The sequence below is a fragment of the Solanum lycopersicum genome, chromosome 1, assembly GCF_036512215.1.
Source record: "Solanum lycopersicum chromosome 1, SLM_r2.1".
Taxonomy (NCBI): domain Eukaryota; kingdom Viridiplantae; phylum Streptophyta; class Magnoliopsida; order Solanales; family Solanaceae; genus Solanum; species Solanum lycopersicum.
Window position 1 is genome coordinate 73,866,323 of NC_090800.1, and position 26,339 is coordinate 73,892,661.

The 26,339-nt window shown below is 35.4% G+C and overlaps 2 protein-coding genes across 3 annotated transcripts; one reads left to right on the top strand and one right to left on the bottom strand.

Moving 5' to 3' along the window:
* On the bottom strand, positions 1 to 6,235 carry LOC101245092 (cell division control protein 48 homolog C). The gene is made up of 10 exons (XM_004229242.4): positions 5,115 to 6,235; positions 4,102 to 4,754; positions 3,168 to 3,320; positions 2,297 to 2,413; positions 2,092 to 2,196; positions 1,325 to 1,390; positions 1,170 to 1,234; positions 897 to 1,098; positions 547 to 684; positions 1 to 414 (listed from the first exon to the last, which is right to left on the bottom strand). Exons 1-10 carry the CDS (start codon positions 6,031 to 6,033, stop codon positions 367 to 369), a joined length of 2,466 nt encoding a protein of 821 aa, XP_004229290.1. The 5' UTR covers positions 6,034 to 6,235; the 3' UTR covers positions 1 to 366.
* A 5,116-nt stretch (positions 6,236 to 11,351) lies between these two features.
* On the top strand, positions 11,352 to 26,120 carry LOC101256033 (crossover junction endonuclease MUS81). Of its 2 annotated transcripts, XM_004229117.5 has the most exons (15): positions 11,352 to 11,792; positions 11,891 to 11,991; positions 12,641 to 12,719; positions 12,801 to 12,887; positions 12,998 to 13,120; positions 15,137 to 15,440; positions 16,300 to 16,432; positions 16,587 to 16,720; positions 16,854 to 16,993; positions 18,190 to 18,247; positions 20,553 to 20,711; positions 24,074 to 24,153; positions 24,281 to 24,512; positions 24,739 to 24,825; positions 25,598 to 26,120. In XM_004229117.5, exons 1-15 carry the CDS (start codon positions 11,599 to 11,601, stop codon positions 25,700 to 25,702), a joined length of 2,016 nt encoding a protein of 671 aa, XP_004229165.1. In that variant the 5' UTR covers positions 11,352 to 11,598; the 3' UTR covers positions 25,703 to 26,120. The 2 variants fall into 2 exon arrangements, with proteins under 2 accessions (XP_004229165.1, XP_025886581.1); XM_026030796.2 differs by lacking the exons at positions 11,352 to 11,792; positions 11,891 to 11,991 and having other exon boundaries at positions 12,779 to 12,887.
* Positions 26,121 to 26,339: the final 219 nt, after the last annotated feature.

Consider the following 26,339-nt stretch of genomic DNA (forward strand, 5'->3'; position numbering starts at 1 on the left):
TTAAAATAAAAAGTGTCCAAAAGAATGCATTACATAAAGTTGAAAAGTGACATCTTTAATACAATTCAAAAAATTACAAAGACATACATGTGTACTGTAATAATCTAGTGAGTACATAAAAGCTTAAAAGAGAAAATACAAAGTCTCTATTGCTTCATTTCAAAACTATGATAGCATATTGCTTAGTGCAAAAAATTGTGTTGCTAAAATTATAAAACAAAAAAAAAGGAGAGAAAAGATTAACGATTTTCTGCTCCCACTCTCCACTCTGTTTGCTCCCGCGGAACTATACTCATGGATATTAACAAGAAGAAACATCGATATCCAAAATATGTTTCGTGCAACTTTCTCCCTTCACCAAGGTTTTCATGCTGCTCTGAAGTGTTTTGATAACTCCTGATAGTATTTTATTTGCTGCATCCGCCCCAAAAAGAAAAGAAAAAAATAGAAACAGTATAATAAGAGACCAATATAGGATTTAGCATACAATCATAAGTGTCTTAACTTGTAGTCTAAGATGATTTCATGTCATAGAATCAGATGTACCTCATTGGAGACGGATGGAGATACTTTTTCCAAAGCGCATTTGAAATGTGACTCCTTAATAACCGATGATGTGTCATCACAACTTGTAGCCATCGCTGTCAATTTATCTTCTAGTGCAACCATTGCAGCTTCATTCATCTAGAACATTTACGCGATCACTAAAAGTCAGTAAAGGAAACACACCTTCGATAAAGGTACCAACCATGAAAAAAAGTTATGTGACAAATTGCATATGTTCCATTTTATTTTATTTTTTTAACTTCTTTTTTTTTGGGGGTGGGGTGGGGGGGGGGAGGTAGGAGGGAGTGGTAAAGACATGTAATAACAAGCATGTTAAAAGATGAACAAACCAGTGCTGCTAGGTCAGCTCCACTAAAATTTTTACAGGCATCATCTCTTCCAATGGTCATCAAGTCAACACTAGAATCTACAGGCTTCTTCCGGGCAAGAGCTTTTAAAATGAGTACACGCTCATCTGGACTAGGTAGAGGGACATATAAGAGTCTCCCTAACCTTCCAGGTCGAAGAATAGCTTGGTCCATGACTTCAGGCCTGCAAACATGATAACAAGAATAAGAATGTGAAAAACCAAAGGCACAATTACACAGAAGAACGAAAAATACCTATTTGTGGCACCAATCACATAAACACCTTTTCTCTGATCGGCACCGTCTAGTTCTATTAGTAGCTGCAATAATTAGAGAAGTTTCATAGTTGCAAAGGTTAAGAAGAATATTATGTCATGTTTTGTCAAGAACATATGCCTGATCATACAAACCTGATTCAGAAGTCTTTCAACGACCCAACCTCCTTCCTTACCACGCTTAGTTGTCAATGCATCCATCTGTAAAAATATGAAAGGATAAAAACAGATGTAAAATAGAAGGAAAAAGGTTGACAATCATGTGTTTTTCAAAAAAGTTCTACTTTCCCTTTTTCTATTACTACTACCTCCGACCACTTTTACTTGTCTACTATACTAAAAATAGATGTCCACTTTTACTTGTCCGGTTCGGAAAACCAACAGACGATTTACCCTTACCCTTACTATTAATTATTAATCATTTCCAATTCATTTCCTAATGACTGAGATGACTTATAAGGGGTGATATAGTAAAATTAACATTTTATTTATTGTGTTTTAAGGGTCGTGACAAGTGAAACACAAACAAAAGTAGTTTTTTTTTGGTAATTAAACCATCACAATTAAACTTCGCACTCGTATTTGAACACTGTACTAGTGTACTATGTATTAGACTTTGTGGCAAGCATCTTACAAGAGCACTAGAATTTTGAAAGATTCTATTATTGTATATTCTATTATTAATTTGGGTACTGAAGCAACATTGTAGAGCATTCTCTAATATCTGAACACACTGTACATCGTGTTAAGACTAAGTGGCAAGCATCTTACAGATGCATGTAAATTTTTGTAAGAAATAAAAATGAGCAAACGCTTCCGCAGTACTTTTGAAGGTGGATGGACGCATAAAATGAGAAGATGACAGCACTAAGTGAGTTTAAGTTGGAAAGAGTGATAAGCACCTCATCGAAGAATAGAATGCATGGAGCACATGTCCTTGCACGGGTAAATAATGTCCGAATGGTTAGCTCACTTTCACCAACATACTTGTTCAAAATTTCAGGTCCCTGGATGAAGGAGATAAGTAGATGAGAAAACATGACTTGCCTCAGTCGTGCAAAACATTAGAAAAAGCAGTCATTTAAGAAAATAGAAATGTGCAGGAACCTTGATGTGTATAAAATTTGCTCCAGCTTCATTAGCAACAGCCTTGGCAATTAATGTTTTACCGCATCCCGGGGGACCATAAAGCAAGAATCCTGTTTCCAAGTCCACTCCAAAACCCTGAAATATGAAACAACTTTTAGAAGTTTTATACTGTGTACTCATCGGAAAAATTAACAAACAATTTGATGTTAAGGCACAAAAAACCAGCACATAACTGGTCCTAGTTGGATTTTTGCAATCATCAACTGATAGCTTACTAAACTTGTAGCACAGAGGATGCTTGCTAAAGGAAATGAATGAATTTTACAAAGTCCCAGCCAAAGGGAAAGACATTAGTGAATCCTTCCAACCAAGTAGCAGTGACATAAGTCCATCGGACATTTGCAACTACAGTTGTGACACAGTTGGACCCATTGGTAGGACCAAGGACACAATCATATAGTTAAGAGAGAGTACAAGTGACCACACCAAAAAGAACACATGGTCCAGCACATTATGTTCAGGGGTGTCGAGAAGATGATGAAAGGCTCTTCACTACTTAAAAAGATATGTAACAGTACAACTCTGGTATTCCATGCTGCAGAGAAGTTCTATAAGGATGGCAAAACTCCATGTTAACATTGATAATTTAAAGATCCTCTGCAATGGAATAGGAAACCAGCATAAACTTGGCCAAAGAAAAGGATAAATGCCCAAAGAAAGAAGATGGACGAAATAAACAAGTAAACAAATGCACCCAACATGAGATAGAGGGAAAGGAAAAAGGCATCATGTAAGGAGCTCTTAAATGAAAATTATCAAGCCAATCAGCTGACAAACCAGTGCAGTATTTATATCTGAATGTTTGACATAATTTAAGAGAATTACTGACCATGTAATCTTTAGGATTCTTTATACGCCTGACAATGTAACGGTCAAAGTCATGTCTTAACGAATCAAGGCCCCCAACATCTTCCCACTTAACATTAGGGATAGCGGAGAAACCTTCTCTTCGAGATGAAGGTTGAATCAATTTAGCTGCTTCCTGCATATTATCAAATGAGTTTTGCAGATGACATGAAATAGCTTGTTTTCAGATTTTACATAGAAGATAATCCCATACCCGGAAAGAGAGTATCAGATACTAGGCTACTAAACAACTAAATATATATTAAACATGCCAAACTTAATCCCCTTTTTTGATAAGGTTAGTGTTCAAGCCAGCTTCATGCACCTGATTAGTTCACTGGTTACCTTCTACCACAAGAAAAGTTCTGGGGTAACTCCATACACCAAAGACTTTGAAAAATGGGAAGAAATCAACTAAACTTTTTTGTGCCTTTGTAGGAACTTGAACCCTGGTCATGCGTGCTAGCTTTTATCCTTGATCGTCTTACCCATATACGTATGTTTTATTCTTTTAACATGCATAAGTTTCATGTGATAATGCTATTAAAGGATGATGCCCTCCTTACTAAACTGACAAACTTGATCTTGGATTTCTCAGTCTAAAAGGAGGATGCATCATCCTTTAAGAGCATTACCATGTGAAGTTTATATAAATATTAAGTGGATTAAAAACACGGATAAAGCAATTTTAAATCATATATTGAACTGTGAAAGTTAAAACCAACCACTACAATTATGAGAAAGTAGAAAAGGTGGTTTTAGAAGATGCATGTAAATGAAAAACCATGGTGTTCATCTGTAGTTTCAGCGACAAGATATAAAATGTCAAATGGCAATTACATACAACAATTTAGGATCACAAGTCACAACCTAGAAACATTTCTCATAAAGATAAATCAAGATTCTCTGCATCATACCTCAAAATCAGCCATAAAAATGCTGAGCTTTTCCATCTCTTCAGGTGACCATGGCTTTCTCCACCATTCTTCGGCATCTTCACCATCTGACAATTCTCTTGAAAGCTCAACCTTCCTCTCATCTATTATCCTCTTCATTGCCAAGTTACCTGCCTTGTTAGTTAAAGCAGCCAAGTCTGCTCCGACAAATCCTGGGGTTGAACTAGCTATCTTCGTGAGATCAAATGCACCTTCAACTCTTAGGTTACGTGTAAGCACAGACAAAATTTGCACCCTTGCATTTTCATCTGGAATACCCAAGGCGATTTCACGGTCGAATCGTCCAGGCCTCCTCAATGCTGGGTCAATAGCATCAGGTCTATTTGTCGCCCCAATTACTAGGACATAACCAGGTCCACCATTAGATCCATCTGATTTTGCTTCATTATTTCTTTTATCAGTGGGTAGAGCAGTTCCCTTTGCATCATCGGGTTTTACAAGTCTATGTGACTCATCCATGCACGTCATTAGTTGTGTCACAATGCGCCGCTCCATTTCTCTCTGTAAATTTTCTCTTTTGGCAGCAATTGCATCTATCTCATCAATAAACACAATAGAAGGTGCTGTCCGGTATGCTTTTGAGAACAGCTCCCTTATGTTCTCTTCTGATGCACCTGAAATGGAGAACTGCCCAATTAAAATTCCTTTAATTGAAAACAATAAGAAAACGACACCCACTCCTTAAAACACTCAAGACTGTCATAATACTGACTGATGCACCATAATTGCTGCTAAAATAGCAGGGTTACGGATTTCCAAGAATATTCTCCCATATTCATTTTCTAAAAGGGAACACACCTCAACTATTATAAGTAACTCTATGCTACAAAATGCCTGCTAATAGAAAATTAGTAAAGTGAAACGAAAAAAAACATCAAACAGTTAGCTTCACCAGTAATTCCAAAAACCAATTATGTGATAAATTAAGATTGCAAAGATAGAATCATGACAAAAAATCAAAGAACTAGTTTCACCTGAAACTCCAGAGACCAACTCAGTAGCAGATAGTTTGTAGAATGGAACTCGAGTCTCATTGGCAATAGCATGAGCTAGTTTTGTTTTACCACAGCCTGGTGGCCCGTGTAAGAGTATCCCTGACATAGGCCTAACTCCAAGATGCTTAGTCAGCTGAGGATGGTACAATGGAACAATCACCTCCATTTTCAGTTCCTCCAACACTCCATCCATCCCTCCTAAATCCTTAAACTTTGGGCCATCAACATTCCCTTCACTATCCCCAAACCTTTCCCCCTCTCCTCCTCCTCTTCCTCCTCCTAAATCCTTAGTGGCTATGTTTCTTCGTTGTCCTCCTTTAGACATAACAAGTTTCTTCCTTTTTTCATCATTATTGTCATGAATCACCTCGTATTCAATCTTTTTCGACTTGGGAGTACTATTGACCTGTTGATTGTACGTATGTCGAAGCATAGACTTCATTAAATCAGGCTTCTCTTCCAATTTCTCTCCATAAATAGCATCGGAAGACGAAGAAGAATAAGAATCATCACTATCGGAAGTACTTGCGAGAGTCGTCGACGAAGAACCATCCCCTTCCTGCTTCTTTCTTTGACTACTCATTATATGCTTCTTCTCAAGGAGCTGCAAACGCTGCTCGCTGCCGTCTCTTTTTGGCTTCTTCTTCGGAGGCGTTACTTCTTCAGTTGAGTTAGGGTTTGAGCGCTGGAGCTGCAGAACATCTTGGACCCGTTTGGTAAACGGCTGTAACTTTTCGCGGGAATACTTGTGATAAGATGAACGGAGGTGGTCGACGAGATCTTCAACGGAGAGGTAATTGTTCTTACAGGACTCAATATGGGTGCGAAGCTCTCGATCGAACGACGACGAAAGTGACCGGCGTCCACCGCTGCCTCCGCCGCGTCCTCCCCTTCCCATCTCTTCTCTGCCGGCGGCCGACGCTTAAGGTTTAACAATTTTCTGTTCTACTTAGCACTTCGACCAGAATTTATCACTGTTTTTTCGAAATATTAATTTACTTTATTTGAATAAGAGAATACGGTCATAAAAATTTTAAAGTTATAATTTGAAATTTTAATACTCAAATTTTTTGTTTCCACTTTTGCTAATTATTGTTTTTTCAAATTCTACCTTAAAATATACGTTTATATAAACATAACTATAATTTAAATTATATTTCATATTTTTAGGAAAAGTCCATTCAATATATCAAATATTATTTATAAAAATTATAAGGAGATATAACTTTAACTTTAGAAATTTCAAAATAAAAGTGAAAAAATATTTATGTTAGCAAATAATAGTTTGTTTTTGAAATTTAATCTTATAAGAGTATAAGAAAATGTTTCCTAGACATCCAAAAAATCAGTTGAAGCTAGTTTTTGAAATTATATGACATTATTACTTTTCTAAAACAAAATTTGGTACTCCTTTCGTTTCAAAAAGAATGGTCTAGTTTGATTTTGAACGGAGTTTAAGAAAAGAAAAAACATTTTAATCCTGTGATTCTAAATTAAAATTATATCAAATGTACCAAAACGTCATTTAATTTTGTGATCTTAAACATGTAATGTGAAAAGTTAAAGTTAAAATGTTGTTAAAACATTCTTTTTGAGACAAACTAAAAAGGAAATATGGACATTGAGTGAATATTTTTTGTCCCTTTAAAAAATTGAGTGTATAAATCATATTTTTTAGATAGTACATCTAAATTTTAATTATTTTCTAACAAAAAGTATAGTCAAACACAACCCTAACTTCAATTCAATATGAATACTTAACTTTTTTTTTTATTTATTAGACGTTTGATCATGCGATATCATATCGCGATATAGAATTGTGAGATGAAATCATCGTTTGGACATGCGATTTCATGTCACGTTTTAATACCATGAGAAGGAATCTCATATTCTACTAAAATTATGATACAAAAATTGTCTCACAAGTTTATATTTTGTTAAACAACGCCACATTTATATTTACAAATCATTTATTTTATTATAAATAAAAATTATAATCACATTATTACTTTAAAAAAACTTATTATTCTCACTAATATGAAATTTATTATCATTTTAAATTTGGTGGATATAAATGATAAAGTGAAAATTGATTGGTGAATGAAAAAAAAATGGAGAGAGCAATACTTTTTTTGTTTTTTCAAAATTAAAAGAGAAAATACGTAATTATCCCATCGAACTTATATTGAAGTATACAATTTAAGTTTGCGAGAGTCCTATTTACCCTACGAAACTATTTTTAATCATGATAAATACACCCTTTTAATTCATTTTCAGAGTATGTGTGTCACGACCCAAAATCGAGCCGCGACTGGCACCCACACTTACCCTCCTATGTGAGCGAACCAACCAATCTAAACCTTAACATTTCAATGTAATATCATCATAAGGTAATGCGGAAGACTTAAACTCATTAATAAAAACCAATTCAATAACTATTATTATCCCCAAAATCTGGAAGTCATCATCACAAGAACATCTACTTCAAATTACTAAATCTAAGAGTATCTAAGAAGCTAAAATACATAAAAAAGCTAGTCCATGCCGGAACTTCAAGGCATCAAGACATGAAGAGGAAGATCCAGTCCAAGCTAGAAGCATTAGCTCACCCTGATATCCGGAGTAATGAAGACTGGCTAGAGTTACTGTTGAGTCGAAAATGACGGCACGTTTGCTGCACTCCACAAATAAACAAGAAGAAAACATAAAAGTAGGGGTCAGTACAAAACATGGGTACTGAGTAGATATCATCGGCCAACTCAAAATAGAAATCGATATATATACCAAGTAATATCATAAAATCAACTATGATACTCAACATGTAGCAACAGCAAGTACTATATCATTAACAATTACCGTCAAGTTCACACATGAGGACTCAAGCCTCAATACCATACTCATTTGGGAATTGTGTTCATTCGATTGAGTATATTAACATCTTTCAAGATTCATTATCTTTATTTCTCTTGTGTCGGTACGTGACACTCCGCTCCCTCATATTTATTAATCCTCTTGTGTCGGTACGTGACACTCCGATCCCCTAAATCTACGTGTCGGTTCGTGACACCCGATCCCCTAAATCTACGTGTTGGTTTGTGAAACCCGATCCCCTAAATCTACGTGTCGGTTCGTGACACCCGATCCCCTAAATCTACGTGTCGGTTCGTGACACCCGATCCCCTAAATCTACATATCGGTTCGTGACACCCGATCCCCTAAATCTACGTGTCGGTTCGTGACACCCGATCCCCTAAAATCTACGTGTCGGTTCGTGACACCCGATCCCCTAAATCTACGTGTCGGTTCGTGACGCCCGATCCCCTAAATCTACGTGTCGGTTCGTGACACCCGATCCCCTAAATCTACGTGTCAGTTCGTGACACCCGATCCCCTAAATCTACGTGTCGGTTCGTGACACCCGATCTCCTAATCTCCTTCTATCAATTCATCAAGCCTTCTTTCTTGCCAAGGCATCATCAATCTCATTATTTTAGTTTATCACGCCTTCTTTTATACCAAGGCCTCATCATTAACAAAGAGATTAGGGTTTCGCAAGATTTGGGATTCAATAACTTCATCATGCTTATATAATCACAATTATATAATTACATTCATGCAAGCATACAATTAAGCACATAGCAGGGTTTACAATATTATCAATACATATCATTCGCTATTAAGAGTTTACTACGAATATCGTAAGAGAAACCATAACCTACCTCCACCGAAGACTAGTGATCAAGCAAGCAAATTCCCAAAGCTTTGTTCTTCTTCTCTCCCTGTTCGTTCGTTTTCTCTCTCTCTTGTGCTTTCAAATTTTCTTATTCCAACCCTCTTTCTTTTACCCTAATTAGTATATAATTAAGAATAAAAGATGGCAATAATAACCCACTAATTAACTTAAGGTTACCTCTTTTAACCCCCAAGTAATTAGACTTGTTAACATTAACCCACTAACTTTATAATTAAAGCAGGAATAGTCAAAAACGTCCCTTAAAACGTATAAAGAAATCCGGCCCAGACTGGGATTACGCAGTCTGTGACGGCCCGTCGCGCCTGCGACGGTCCGTCCTGCTGCTCCGTCACAGAGTTCAGAGACTCAATTTCTCTGAAGAGTCTGTGACGGTCCGTCCTGCCATTTCGTTACAAAGTTCAGAGAGTCGATTTTCAGTACCCAATTTCAGATTTTCTAAGTGTTTTGAAACGAGACCCTGTGACGGTCCGTCGTGGGGTCCGTCGCCTCAGCCTGTTTTTCCAGAAATAAAATCTGTTGCTCAAAACGACTAAACAGGTCGTTACAATGTGCAATCTCAAATTCAAGAGACACGTGAAAGAGTGAAATCAATCCCTAAGCCAGTGTTTTAGTGAAACAACTTTTCATCTTCCACAGACCTCCATTGATGGCCATTGAATTTCTAAAATTCTCTAGTCGACATGATTATGCACAAAATATTTAAGATCAAAAAGGGAATTTGTCAAGACTTTGAATGGGTCTGGGTGATACCAACCCCTTTATTAAAGAGCCAGAAAATTACAATTGTAATTATTTTATTTGGAGGTGAATCACACTCGCTGGCAATGATATTGTAGATGCTGCTAAATGGTGTATTTGTTGGGTTGAAAATAATTTCGTTGGGTAAATAGGACTTTCAAGAACTTAAGATGTCTACTTCAAAAAAGGGTACAAGTCTGATGGGGTAATCGTGTATATCCCTAATTGAAAACAAAAACTTCTCTTTTAAGTACATATGAAAATGTTTAAAGCAATTTAATATGTAAAAAAAAATAAAATTTGTGTTGTATGTTTGATAATTACTACATGTTTGATTTTACCACAAATTAATGCATGAAAATATGTAATTGTACACAAGTCAAACAAGACACGAATCATTGTGATATTAACATACAAGTGAATATTGTCATAGCTTGTAGAGTAGTGTTACATAATTATTTGTGAGAATACCAAAGGAGTGATGAAATATTTATAGTCTATGAGCATAAAAATATAGTTGGAGATGATTGATCAACAAATTACTCAGAGTAACAATGTTGGTTCGTTTTCTCTGTCACATGATCGATAAATGCAAGTTCAACATGAGGAAATTATCCATAATATGTAGGAGAATTATATTAAAGACTAATACACTACAATTTATGTTCATTTTTTAAAAATTGAAGTTTGATCAATTAAAGTTAAATGAAACGATTACTTAAGTGGAAAACAAATAACTTGATAAAATTGAATAAACAATTGGGACTATTTTAATATTTTTGCAACTTATTAGATTGTTATGTTTATGGGTAAATATACAACATAAAAGTTTATATCACATGTCCAAACAAAACTTCATTTTCATATCACGATTTCATATGGCATGGCCAGACATGCCGTTGCTTCTACTTATTCACCTTTTCAACAACAACATACTAGTGAAACGGAATTTACGGAGACAAAGTCTATGCATGAAGCAGAAATACTCTTTTTGAAAGATCCTCAACTCAAGTGTATACAAATCAAAGTAAACGAAGATGAAAACAATAAAAAAAAGCCATATCAATAAGTAAATAAAAGTATTGTAAAACCTACACGAAATAAACAAAAACAACAATTAACTAGTGTGATAATTGAAACATATTGACAAAGAATTACAAGGGGATGACTAGTACTACAACATGCACTAGAAGGCCTAAACTTTAGCATAGCAAAACAATACTCATTTCCCTACTAACCTTCTGTCTTATTAAGTGACCTCTGATCTTTCTCATCCAAAATCATATTTTCGATAATATGAAATTGCGTCATATCATGTCGAATTCTTTCTTCCCAATACTCTTTGGATTGTAATTTTAGTTTTTACTTGTTACTTTTAAATATTTCAATTAATAGAATTAGTGTGCTAAAATAATCATATCAATTATTTTAAAAATAATATATCAATTTCAAATATAACACGTAAAATTAAAGGGGGAAATAACTTTTTATTTTCAATCCCCAAATGTCCAACTAAAGTAATCAATTTTATCCTTTTACCAAATAATTTTTTTTTTACAAATGTAAATTATGGTATACTAATAAAATTCTTTTGTTCTAAATAAGATATTTCATATTTTAATTTTTACAATGAAAAATTTTACTAGGAACAAAGTTTTTGCAATAAATAATTCAAATTTACTCGAAGCTGTAATATGAATATCGATCACAATTTTTTTTTAATCGAACTTTATTTTTGGTTTAAGTGGTAGAACCTACCCTCATTTTCAGCTTTTGAAATCGAGTCCTGGCGCCATTTCAACTCCTCCTTCCCATCACAAATCGAACAAAATCAGTATCCCAAAACCCTAACCATTTGAACCAAAATTGCGAAACTGGAACGAAAAGTTTCTTCAAAAGCTTCTGAATAAACATAGGAAAAGAACCCAAAACCCTAGGCTGAACGAGTCTTCTTCTATTGAAGAAACAATCATGGAGAATAAGAAAGTGGTGGTATGTCCGGAGAATGAAGAGTTAGCAGCGTATATGTGGAATAAAAAGCAAGAAATGGCTCAAAGCCCGAATGGGATTTCGGAGAACATCTCGATGGCTCTCCAAAAAGCATATACCAATCTTTGCAAGTCCAAGACCCCGATTAAGACTCTAAAAGAGTTTTCTATGATCAAGTGAGTAAAATCTTAAAACCTCATTTGCCCCATTTGAGCCACTAAAATAGTTAATATTGGAATTATTGATTTATTGTTTGACTTGCTATTAATTATAGGGGGGTTGGAAAATGGTTGTTGAGGTTAATGAAAGGGTTTTTTGAAGCGGATGATGGCGATGCTTCGTCCTCTGAGGATAGTGATGACTCCACTGGGAAAGGTAAATCTTGAGGTTATTTTTTGTACTCTGCTTATTATCATGTATGATCATTGCACTACTTAGAGGAAAAAAGGTGGAGTCTTTGTAGTGATGGTGGAGTGTATAAAGGATGATCCTTTATAATGCTATTGGAGTGTATTCTTGAGAAAATTAGCTTATGCTCTTTTTGTCTTTTTCAAATGCATTTGGGTGTTTAAGTTTAACCGATTTATTGATTCATGTGAGTTTTCTCAGTAAACTGGTTGACAATGGATTCTGCCGTATGAACTCGATAATTTTAGTTAAAGGCCAAATTAGGCTACATTTGTATGCGTGGTAATTTGACCCATTGTATATTGGACCTACTGATGGACTGTTCTTGTGGTTTTCAGAAATAAAACATCAACAATTGTGTAGGTCAGAATAATGCAAGAATTATTTTTTTTTTGGTCGAACAAACTGTTATATTGATATCATCAAATGTTTCATCCAGTTCTATAAATTTGTGACAAATACACCATAAAAAAACACTTAACAATGCAAGAATTTGTGTATGTGGAATTGAGTTTTCTTAGTTAATTACTTTATTTATCTGATCTTTTTTGTATTTTGATGGAGGATATGATTTTGGATCAATTGGAAGTTACTCATTTCCTTTCCGTATCTCTAGGGAAGAAAAATAAGGGAACAAAGCGTTACATGCCGCAGAAGAATTCTGTGGCATATGCCTTATTGATCACGCTGTACAGGTGAATAACTTAATGTAATGCATTCGGCATTGCTTTGTTTTAATAAATTGCCTTTTCAGCAATGAAAATTCATGATTCTAGGAGTACAACAAACGGTGAAAAATTTATGCATAAGCAGGAGCTTATTGATGCTACTGAAGCAAGTGGCCTTTCTCGTGCACCTGTTGGGTACGCCTGTTGCTGCTGAACTTAATTTCTTCCTATTTAGTTCAGCATATAATTTAGTATGTACTAAGTGAATTTTATGCTCTTTCTCCATGCTATATGCAATGCGTTAGACCCGAGAAAGGGAAAGGAAAACCCGGACAATTTAGCTCACCAAGGGACTGGTACAGCGGATGGAGCTGCATGGCGAAATTAGTAAGCAAAGCACTTGTTGCTAAGTCAAGCTGTCCTGCAAAGTATGCTTACCATGATTATGCTCTTTCCTGGAACTCTGGTTGACTGCTTTTCTTAGATTTCATATATAATTGCCATTTCATTTCCTGCAAGGTAGTTTATGTGCATGTTAGGAGATTGCAGCTTGCTTTAAGATCTGAAAGTTATGGCTAATTTTAAAAGGGGCCTATGGGTTACCTCCATCAGTTTGGATGTGTTGCACATAATCCCTGTGAATTTTAGAGTATCCTTTAAATTAATTTCATTAATATGTGGACAAAGAGGCCTGTATGCAAGAAACATACCAAAATGTAGATAACATACACAACTCAATCTTCTATACAACAAGTGACCTCATGGGTGCATCAGAACGAAACAAGAGATGGAAGGCTACTACTCAAATGTGCACAATCCGTCTCTACATCTTCAAAAGTGCTCCTATTTCATTCTTTACAATCAATCCACACAAGTGCTAGTGGAGTAACATACCAAGTCCTAGGCTTTTCCTCATTCCACCACAATTCCAGCTGAACATTACCTCTTTCACAGTGCCTGGTATCACCCAAATAGTTGCAAACCAGTTAAGAACTTCTCATCATAACCTCTAAGCAACCGTGACAACGTAGATTGAGATGGTTGATATCTTCACTTGATCCCGTGAAACTAAAGTACACATAAGTGGCCTTCCTCTTCCACAGATTCTCAACCGTCAAAATCACTCTTGTAGTTGCTAGCCAAAAAAAACCCTTTCTTGAAATCTTAGTAGTCCAATCGCTTTATATGGAATTCAACTACCTCCTTATTCAAAAGATTCTCATAATGATTTAACTGAAAAAACTCCCTTTATTCATGACATCCCACCTCCATACATTGTGTCTACCTTGTGAAGTTCTTTCTTGATTAAGCAAATCGATCACGCTTTAGAGCTTAGTCACCTCTCAATCTTGAAAATTCCTACTAAACCTCAAATCTCAAAAGCGACATCTTGTAGCCTCCGGACGTTGAACTTCACCTCCCTTTGGCATTAAATTCTGTTGACTTGTATTTTTTTTATGAGCTGGATACATCAAAAACAACATATCAGATGCATGGATCTGGGGGGAGGGCGGGCACAATTTATTTACTGGTAGTTCTTTTTATAAGAGTTTGCTTGTGAAAGAAGTGTTCTTTCCTTCATGACTCCATTTGGATCTCTAGAGCTCTGAAAAAGATGTGTTTGTATGATTGGCAACTTGGTGGCAAGGAGTGTGATCTTAACAGCAGGAAATCTGAGAAAGAGGAATATAACCTATATTAGATGGTGCTTTATGTGCAAAAGTCCGGGCAAATATGTAGATCATTTTATGCAAAGTGACTTATCGATTATGGAGGGTGGCTGTCAACTTGTTTGGGTTGCAACGTGTGATGCTGGACACAGTGAAGTAGGCTTTGCAAAGTTGGACTCATATGAAGGGGAAGAGAAGCCCAAGGGCATGGAGTGTGCCCCCCTTATCATGTGGGTTATTTGAAAAGAGAGAAAGCATCTTTGAAGGGGTGAAGCAAGTTTTTTTAAAAGAGCAAAGTAGTTTCTGTCTCTAGCTTCTTTTAGCTGTACTTACGAGGTCCCTATATGTATAGAGGATTGAGCCTTTTTTGTTGAGAATCGTATTTTGGGGCAGATTCTCTTCTTTTGGTATATGGCTTGTGTACAAGGTTCCCACGATTTTTAACAAAATTATTTATCTTATAAAAAAAATGAAACACATGAGAGGTGTACGTAAGAGCTTTTCTTGGTTATAGGGGTGAGGGGTAAATAGCTTTCCTAATGGTGAATCAATTGCACCCATTCATAAAATGAGATGTATCGAGATGTACCCTGCTAACTGTGTATACGTATAAAGGCACTACTTTGCAGCCATATTACATGAACCATCATCTTATAAACAGTCATATTGTGCTTTAGTTGCTATGCATGTGTGTATCCTTGCATGCTCAATCAATTTATTTTCCTGATCTTTTTACTTAGTAATAAACCAGGCATCCTTTGCCATCAAGTGCAGATATATGCTGACAGAAGAAGGCAAAGAGATTGCACAGGAGTGTCTTTTGAGGTCAGGAATTGCCGATTCCAAAGAAATATCGGCATCTTTGACTGGATTTTCGAATTTGAATAAAAGGGACAAACCAGATAAGGCGACATCTAGCAAATCATCAGATTTGGAAGTTCGACATACTACCTCAGTGAAAGAAAGGGCAGTGCCATTATCTCAATCATCTGACAATGTGAGAGAAAGGGCAGTTCCATTATCTCAACCGACTGGGAAAAAGAAAATGAATGTCATTCCATCTGAATCTCTTGACAGGGTACTTCTTCTGTTTTAAATGTGCAACTTTGGATTTATTGCTTTCATCAGTCTTCAAGATAAACATAAATATGTAAATATAAAAGCGCTCTATTTAATGCTTGCTAGTTGCCAAATTTGGTTCATGTTCTATGCAGTTTTTATGGTCTAAGGTGATGCTGCAGCATCATTGCCACTACCATATTAGATTAGACCAAGTACAGTAATTCCTGTATTCTGTGTTTGGCTACTGTTTGCTGCAGAAGCTGTAAAAGTTGTTTTCTAAGCATTGACCATCCAGATATCTCCTTTTTTTCCACTCAAAAATTATGTTTGAATGCGTTAAAGAATTCAATCCTTATTATATTTTCATCACTTAGTAAGTCCTTCCACTTGTTCAAGTCTTGGACTTGTTGATGTTTTTACTACTGTGTTTTCTCATAGAAACTGGAAAAGGACTGAACAAATATTTGTTTTTGTGATCTTAGAAAGATTCACCCAAATTACTGTAGCATCTTTATATTAAGCGTACCTCCAAGCAGATCTAAAGGTCCAATATTTGATAACAGTCCTTATCCTTGATTATCTCTTTGGGAGGGGGGAGGGGGGTAGAAAGAAAAGGCTGTGTATCTATATGCATCCAGTCAGTGATATGACATCTCTAGCCTATTCTATTATACACAATGTTTCCTTTCAGCAACTTTTTCTTTTATTTCCACTGAAAGATGTTTCTTGAGTTCTACTTTGCGATGCTTCAAAGTTGTTTCTTTCTTCTTTTAAGATTCTTTTGAAGTAATCCTGGCGTTTGTTGAACTTATTCAATTATCAATTTGTGCTTTGTCTTTTGTTCTGTGCATCTGATGTTGATTAGGTTCTTGTAGTTTATTCAAATGGGATTCTCCAAGGAACAAGTAATTCAGGCTTACTCTGAAGTGTTAGAAACATCACCGAACAAAGATATATTGTTACTCTGGCCATCTGTTCTGTGTCGTCTTCGAGAAGATCAAGTTTATGGTTTGTTTTTTATGACTCCCTTTAGATAAGTTCATGTTGATTATATTGTTGATACTAAGATTTAAGCATTCATAGTTTGGATTGGTAGAGGTGCTGAATAAAACCGTTATAATTTATGTCCTTTTTCATGACTTTGGTGCCTCTCAATGCCCAGGTCAAGTTGGCAGTAATAGAGTTGAAGATAGACTATTCGAGTCTACTTGCAATGGAACATTAAATAGTGCAAAACCTTCTTGTCGTGCTGATTTTGCACATTGTTCGAATGCTTTGAGAGCTTGTTCATCCACTGTAAGTGCAGAGTGATACTATCTTTTATCTGAGTTTAATGACACATTAAAATGTATTACGGAAGACTAAAAACATGCATAGAAAAATTAGGTTGTTTTCTGTTTTTAATTTGTTCGTTCAATAATGTGTTCAGGTTGTTGATGAGCAAATACCATGTCTGGATTTTAGATCCAATCTCTTGGCTGCGCCGCCATTGGCCAATGGAGAGAAATTTAAAGATGTTTATGAAGTAGTTTTGATATTAGATGATCGGGAGCAGTTTACTTCTCGAGGGTAAGTAAGCTTCAGTTTGTTCATTTTTGACAACAATTTTTCAGTTTGTTCATTTTTTACTGCAATTTTAGTTTACTGTCAGTATTATTGTGACACTTGAGACCTGAGTGTGTAACCTAGTGGTCAATTAAGTGTGCGCGAACCTCGGAGACCAAGGTTTAAATCCCAATTCTCAGCAGATGCTCGGTGAAATAGTCAAAGTGTGTGCAGAAGGCCCAGAAGTGACCACCATGTATAAAAACCCAGTATTATTATGATGGTTTACCACTTGTTTAAGCACTATTACAATTAATTTCGTTTTCTCATGTGTGCTTAGACCAGAAATGTGGTGATATTCACTAAACCATATTCAGGTTATCTGCTGAAGTCTTGTGTAACTTATCCTATTAGTTTAAAAATCTTATATATCGGCATTCAACTGTATGCCTGGTGCTCTGGGGATGGCGATCTTTATGGATTAAACTTCGGATCCGCTCCAATGTTACCGATTTTAAAAGAAAATAAAAAGTTATTCTGATCCAGCTCCAAGTTTCTTCCAGCTTTTCTGCAATGGTGCACTTTGACATGCCAGATATTTGATTCTCCCTATCACTCAATTCTGTAAACAGATTGTACCTTAGTAAAGCTGTTTTTTTTAACTTGCCACTAATTTGAAAGGTGACCTAGCAGCATCGCTACCTTGCTGTGCTAATATGGAAGTAGAAAAAAGACCTGATTTTTTCCTGATCAAGTTCTGTTTATTCTGAATATTAAAAGGATATCTGTATAAATATATAACAATTTATTTGCTCAGAGAAAGCAAAGATTGATTTGTCCTCAGATTATTGGTTATTTCATATATATCCTTGAAACTTTGCTGATTAAGGGAGTAAGCATTCAGATACAATAATGCCTAGAGCGTGCTGTTTTCATCTACTATTGTTAAGTAAAAATAGAGACATGAGAACAATATCATTAAAGTTGCAGTCATTCAGCTCTCCTTTTTATTTCCCAAATGCAACCCTCCCCCAAGCATGTGCCGCAGAATAAAGAGAAGAACAAATCCAGGATGACCAGAAAATTAGCAATGCAGTAAAAAGACATCCTTGATATGAAGATCTTTAACTTTTGTCTTGTACTTGTCTATTTTTGATGGGATGTTTAATTGACTATTTTTTTTTTCTTGTGGACTCATTGAAATTTGTGTCGTTATTCAGGTCACGATCCAGGAAGATAGTTGACAACGTCAGCACACAATTTAAAATTAAAATAGATGTAAGTTTTTGCAGTTTTTCCTCTTTAAGTATCTCTTTTCTTGTGCTTTCTTTTATTAACTGAGACAGGTGCAATTATATGAGATATCAGATAAGTAATTGTAAAACACTTTATTTTGGTCAGCTTTCAATTATTTGAAAATTCTCACCATGTGTTCCATGCTTATTTTTTTTTAAGTTGTAGATGCTTCTTTCTTATAAGTAGTTAAAGATCTTATAAATCTTTGCAGTAAGTCCTTTCTCAAAATAATCTTTGCACTTAGCCACTGAATAAGGCATAACTACAGTTTTTTGCATCCTCTGTGGTGTCTAGCATTGCATCTAGTTCAAGTGCAACACCAGATTGAACCAAAAGCTACCAAGAAAACATCTCTGCTCAAGGCTGTAATATTTCTCTTTTCTGCTATGTCTTTCAAGCCAGATAGTTCACCAAATGGCCAGAGGTTAGTATTCCAAGTCTTTAAGAGATTTCTTTCCATCCTTGCAAGAACTCAATAATGGATTTTGGTATGCGTCAACCATGTCAACTATTACCAAAAGTATGTTCCTCGACTGGCTAGTGACCCGAAGAGGTGGCAAAACTTCTTCTGAATTCTCTTCACACAATGGCCATCTGCTGCAAACTGAAATCCCCTCTTTTGCAGGTTTGCTTGGTGAGACAAGCCTCCCAAGCAATGATCCAGGAAAAACAAGAGACCTTCAATGGTGCGTTGTTTTTCCATATCTTTTTCCAAGGTCATAAAACCCTGTCTATGCTGGAAATTAACATTCTGTAATAACTTCTTGCTGAAAAGAGACCCTTAGGATGTCTTTTCCAACCGATGGAGTTTGTTCATTTTGATCTAAAGCTATATTACTCAACATCTGGAGCAAAAAGCGTAGTCCTTCCACTTTCCAATCTCTATTATGCCTTCTGAGAAAGAGATTCCACCCTTGTGTTGAACTAAACACAGCAATTTGCTGAAGATATCCTTGAAGAGGTCTTTAGAGGAGCCTGACCCAACGTGTCTCTAATTTGTTCCAATATCCTCAGATATGTTTCCATAGTCCAGTACCATGAGGTGCTGTAGAGATTTTGGTGCTCCAGGGGCTCCAAGTATGATTTTTTTTCCACCAAAACACTCCAATATGCATTTACTTCCTTATTGAATCTCCAATGCTATTTCATCAACATGCTTCTGTTATGATTCTTTAGTTTCTTATTACCAGCCCTTCTTTACTTTTGTGTCGGGTGACTCATTTTAAATTCACAAGACAAAAAGAATAAGTTTGGTTATTTCCTTGCCAAAGGAAGTCTCATTTCAATTTGTCCAATCGTTTCAAAACAGAGGAAGGAGCCAGGAAGGGAGACATTGTGTATGTAGGAGTGCGATGAGCACACTGTTGATCAAAGACATTCTGCCCCCCTAATCAAATATACTGCTGCTTTTGGCTTGCCAACTTCTTATCCATCTTACCAATCACTTCATTGTCACTGATTTATATATGTCTCCCAGAGGTAAATCATAAGCCCAACTACTTCGTGGGAAGAGTTCTGACATTGCGGCATTGGTTAGTTGACTGATATTTGGCTTTATTACTGGAAAGAGAGAACTTTCGTGAAGTTAATGTGAAACTCCAAGACAGCTTCAAAAAAGGTAGAATCATCCCCAAAATCAAATCGGATGTTTCTCTGTATCACAGATGGTCAAAGTATTGTCTGCATATAAAATGTTAGTGATTTGGAGTCTTGGAGATTTCAATGGCCTCTACAGTCCGCTCAAAACCTAAGATCTAATCTGCTTGTAACTGCACTAACATCTTGCTAAGACCCTCCATGACATGAATAAAGAGAAAAGAAGAAATAGGATCACCTTGTGGTAGTGATAGATGCTAGTACTCTATAATTGGAGACAGGACTGCTGGGAATTTCTTCATTTTTTTCTTTCTTTACCTTTATTATATTTCTAACAGTTTCAAATTTTCAATTTATCAAAATATAAATAAGGCAAAGGGTTTCTAGCAATTTCATCTATGTTGGAATCAGATACTTCATTAGTACTTTTAAAGGATACTTGCACAATTTGTAAACGATGAGTCATCACACTCATCTGATATTGAAAAGGAAAAAGGTACTTTTAAAGGGTATTAACACTGTAGTTGCGATACTTACTGTCTCAACAAGGCTTAGGGTCGCATAATATCTGCTGGTGGCCATGCTTAATGTTGAAACCCTAATAAGCATACAACATAGTTTTAAAACTATTGGCTCCCTGTATATTCCACAGCAGCTGATAGACGTAAGATTATTTTTGGCACTTCCATAGGTTAGGCGCTTGCCTGTTGGTGACGCAATCTGGATAGCTCGTAACAAAGTTATTGGCACTGAATACGTTCTTGACTTTATTGTGGAGAGGAAGAATGTTGAAGATTTGCAAAGTTCAATAAGGGATAACCGATATAGAGATCAGAAGCTGCGTCTTTTGGTATTTTCTCATCTTCTTTTCCTTTGGGGCTGGTTAAGTACATTTGATATGCTGTGGTTATATTTACTTCTGTATCCGACCTTTTATATCGTCTTTTTGTAATTTCCAGCTTTTTTTCATTGTACTGAGCCTTCCACAGCCATGATACATTAACATAAGATTAGTGATAATGCAGTTTGCTCTGTTAGAAATGTACCTTTTTAAGCCTATGACTCTAACCCCTGATGATCTGTATGAATTTGTACGTCGTTATTCAAAAGCAAAAGTGTAGTTTAATTTATTGGCATTCACATATTGCACACATCCTTTAAGACTGGCGTGATTTACTGTTAATGATATTGTACGACTTATCAACAACAAAGGAAAACTATAAAGGGATTAAACTGCTGTTTAATCTCTTGTAATGATGGTAAATGGGAAATTGAGCAACTAGTTTTATTATATGTGAGTGAGTACAGGCACTTACATGAATACTTTTTTAATTTCTTGAATGTTTTATCTGTACTTTCATTTCGTTATGGGACTAACTTTACTAGTTTTATCACAGTGAGTGAGTAAATGCACTTATATGCATACTTTTTAAATTTCTTGACTGTCTTATCTGTACTTTCATTTCGTTATTGTACTCACTTTTGCTCAGTGAGCTAGAATCTTGATATTCGATAGTATTCAAAATGATCCTTTTGAGATCTGATCATTTTTGTTAATATCGTTAAATTCTAGTAAATAAAAAGATGCAGTGATGGGTTGAACACAGCCAATCTTGTACTCATTATGGTATTAGATAGACCTGCAGCTTAGTTTGAATTATGTTTTAACGTACATCAACTGTGAATATCAGTTGCTGGTACACAATGTCAAAAGAGGAGAAGACATCCTTTTGATTACTAATTATAATTTTCAACTACTGGATTTGGCTTAAGTGTGTAGCGATTATCTGGTTCAGAGACAAATTTTGCAGAGTGTGTTATATACTTAATTCCCCTGTCCCAATTTATGTGGCACCATTTGACTTGACACAAAGTTTAAGAAAGAAAGGAAGACTTGTGAATTTTTGTGGTCTCAAACAAACCTTAGCCATTTGTGTGGTTAAATATTAAGGGTAAAGGAGGAATTTTAAAGTCAAGTTGTTTTTGATTATAGAAATGTGATGTTCCTTTTGGGATGGAGAGAGTAATATTATTTCTTGTACAGAGTATAATTTAACATGTGTTTTTGAAAAATTTGTTTAAAACAAGAAAAATACTTGGTCATTTTAGTTGGTTTAATCCATGTACTACATCCCCTTGTTATTTTTCCACCTCCCATCCCTCATAAAATAATGCATAGGATCCCACATAATTATGCAAATACTTCCTTTGTCCCTATTTAGTTGTCCACTTTAAAAGTGACACACATATTAAGGAACCAATTATTATCATAGGATAGTTACAATTTTACCCTTAACTTAAAAGCCTCCCTAAGTATAATAAATGTATTTTCTGGTTCCAAAAAGCATGTATTACAACTTAGTAGTACTAGAAATTTTCTAGAATTAAATAAGGACATATTAGGAAAAAAATATTGTCCTTTCTTGATTTGTTGAGATGGACAAGTAAATAAGGACATATATAAAAGAAAATATGGACAAGTAAATAGTGACAGAGGGAGTAGTATTTAGAGAAAATGGTCAAATGACCTCCTAATCTATAGTCGAATTCTCAACTACACATTTATACTTTTCTGGGGTCCTATTACCCCCTAAAATATTTTAAAGCGGAATATAAACAACCCTAAAACTAGACAACCATATTTTTTCCATGTAGTGTGCACCACGCGTTGCCAGTTGTCAAAATCACATAAAAAAGAACAAAAAAAAAACGTAATTATATTTCTTTCTCTTCATCATCTTCTTCCTCTTCACTTGTCCTAAGTCATGCTTCAAATTTTTCACTGTAACTCTCTAAAACCTTTCTCTCTCTCCACCCCGTTCCTCTCTAATCACTCCCCACCCCCGCTCCACCTTCTATAACCCACAAATTAAGTATCAATATTCATCAGCAACACCACAACAACTACTTTATTAGCTATTTAAACCTCCATTTTCACCTCTCCCACTCAAATTCCACAATGGTAATTCCAGTTTCAAGCTTGAAGTTCTCGTTAATCGTCTTAGAATTGAGGATGAATACACCCTTTTATTTATTTTTTAAATTTTGAAGGATTAAGGCCTTCTACATTTAAAGAAATCATTGAATTATTGGGATTGAGTAGAATCAATTGATTGTTGCTGCTCAACTTCGTGAAATTCTTATAATGTGTAGGTTAGATTCCTTCATCGCACATTAAGAAAGACTAAAGATAAGATCCGAAGGTTGATAAATTTTGCCTGAGCAAAAAAATCAATGACTTAAATTTATCTTTTTACTACATAAATATTAATTTTTATGATGATTTGATGATTCTGATGGTTAATGGATGTGAGTTATTTAGTGAGATAAATTATGAAAAGTATTAGGAGATGGGTGTGGAGATAGGGCTGCTATGGTGATGGTGGTTCAACAATGGTAATGGAGATTTATAGGTATGGTGGTTTTTGATGAGAGAGATGGGGAAAAATGATAAAGGTAAAAGAAATGAAAAAGTAAAGAAAATAGAATTAAATGCAAAAGTTGAAAAATGATATTTAATAAAAAGTTAAAATATTTTTGAAATGTTTTTTATCAGTTCTTTGTCTCTTACATGCCTTTGAGAGTGTGAGTTGTGCCATATCAGCATTTAAGGGTACATTTATTCTGCATAGGACATCCGTAAAAAATAAGTGTATAGTTGAGAATTCGACTATGGGTTAGGGAGGCATTTGACCATTTTCTCTAGTATTTATGTTAGCAATAATAGTGTATAAATAGTGCTGAATTTTATGCATATAAAAAAATGTAACCAAACATGGCATTGCTTATGCTGAAATGTTGGTAGTATCACTCTTCACAATTGAAATCAAAAGAGGACCTAGTGTTTGTGAACTTAATGAGCTGGGTTTTGCTTGTGTTCACAATTTGTTTCTTGTGACAAAGGTTGTTCCACACCTTTCGCTTAGAGCGGGAGTGGTTCGTAGTCTCTTCTCTTAGTTACTGATGCCTATAATAACTAAGGGTGAATGTTTGATTGGATTTCCATTTTCGGGGATTGGACTTGTATCATAGTTTCCATGGGCAATAAATAATAAAGACGAAAGAAGAATGATCATATCGGCTTAACATCTCTACTTAGAAATGTCATGATCCTTTGGAAGAAGTTTATTGTCACAACTCACAAGCTCCATTGTGGTTCCTTTGATTATTTCCCCATAATTCTTAAGTGGGTTTTCTGTTGATTTATGCCAGAGATGTGGACTCAAAAAGCTGATATATGTCATTGAAGGAGATCCTAATGCTTGTGCTGCTGCCGAAAGCATCAAAACAGCGTAAGTTTTAAGTTTCTCTTCTTCTGGTTTCTTTTTATGTAGTTGGATCCAGCAAAGACATCTTAGCTTTTCGTTTTTACTTGATGTTTTTAAATTTCTACTTCTGATTTACCCATGATTGCATTAGTTGTTTCACAACCGAGATCTTGGAGGGCTTTGATGTGCAAAGAACAAGTGGTTTGGGAGAGACTCTGAGAAAGTATGGCTACCTTACTCAAGGAATCAATCAGTACTACAGCTGCATGGATAGTGAGCGGTCTGATTCCAGGCTTTGCCCCAAGTTTAAAGAATTTGTTAGGAAGTGTGAAGATCTCGATAAAATGACAGTTAGCGATGTGTTTGCCATCCAACTAATGCAGGTACATATTTTCACAACAAAGTTGGCATAAATTTAAGCTTCCTTATTAATACTTGTGGACTTAAAAATCTTAATCTTGGGTTGTCGGGATTTTCTGCTTGATAATAATCATGAATTATGTACTAGTAGGTCACTGTTTCTATGTAAAAACACCTCCACCAAGTTTGGGTAATGGTATGCTGTATTAGCCACGAATTCACTCATTAGCTGTATTTTAATGCATGCAGGTCCCACAGGTGACAGAGGAAGCTGCTATTGCTGTTCTTGATGTGTATCCAACACTTTCATCTCTTGCTCGTGCTTACTCTCTGCTTGTGAGTTTGCTGTTAAAAGCTTCTTGTTTACCCCCCTGTATTTGAACAAAGAAAGATAAGAATATCCTTCGTTCCAGAATTTTGGGCATACTCCCACATTTAAGGCAAGAGGGAAAACTGATTAAAAGTGAGAGAACAGAACACTAGACTATTTCATGACTTCATCTATTTAGAGTTTGCCAACCTCACATGATTGCACTAATTCATACAAAAGGCTTGTTGCCTAGAGATGCTTGGACATCCCTCAAGATAATTCATTCTAAAGAGATTGTAGCATTGCACTATTAACGTAAATGCATGACTTGTTGGCAAGTATGTCATAAGGTCATTAGGACTTAGGAAAGCTATATACGTGTATTTCAGTTTTGGTGCCAAATACATCATAAAATGGATGAAATTTAAATGAAAAACCATTATAGGTGATGTGACTTTTCATGGGAACATGGCTTACAACTGCCACTTTAGGTGTATTCTCTTTCTTGTATTATAGTGCTAATAAAAGCTATCTGTGGGAGAGAGAACAAAAGGATTGCAGTGTTTGAGAAGCCCTTAAAGTTACTAGATATCTGTGAAATTTATCCTTCAATTGTTAACAAATTCTTTGGAGGCTATGCGCCATAGTATTCCTCTCACTATGTAGTGTATGAAAAACGCCTGGATCTCTGGATCTGTATTCGTTCTCTTTGCAAATTCTCCACCCAGTAGTTCTCATTAAGATCATCCAAGAACTGTTTCTTATTTTTTTGGCGATTCCATTGTGGTTTTTTTCCAGGACGGTGATGTTCGTGCACAAGAGGAAATGCTCAAGGAGCAGAGCAACAACTTAGTGAGTTCAGCTGCTAGTAAAAACATTTTTCGACTGGTCTGGAGCAGCTGATTTCTGTCAGTCAAGATAACTGATAATGCTGTACAGGATTTCTAATGCTTTGTGTATATATCCAAAAAAGCCTCATCTTCTAGCTATTACCCTTGGTTACATTTGTCATTCAAACTAGCTATTTGTGTGACTTGCTGGAGGATCACTACTTTATTTTTTAGTGCAGATAAATCAAAGAAGCCCTTAATATCAAGGTTTTTCTTGTTCTTACTGCATCTGGTTCTGTCTTTGTTCAAATTTTGGTTGAATTAGAGTGAATTCAAGAATGAAAAGTTTGATTATTTCCCCCACAAAGTTTGGCTGTGTGATCATAGTACTTACAATGTATTTTTTTTTTTATTTCAAAGTATTCATGATACTTACGATGTACACAACTTTGGTGAACTTTAATATACTCTCTTTTTCCTCTTTTGATTAACTACTATTAACTAAATACCTTTCTTTACCAAATGTTCTTTTTTTTCATATACAAATGTTAGCTACAAAACCATGTGAAGGAATATAAGCATCCAATGCAAAACTTTCATTAAAGTTCTGAACAGAGTGATCTCAGTCTAAAATAAACATGGATAAATTTCAATCTATAAAATTATTATTATTATTTTTTATATATAGAGTAAAGATATACAAAATTATT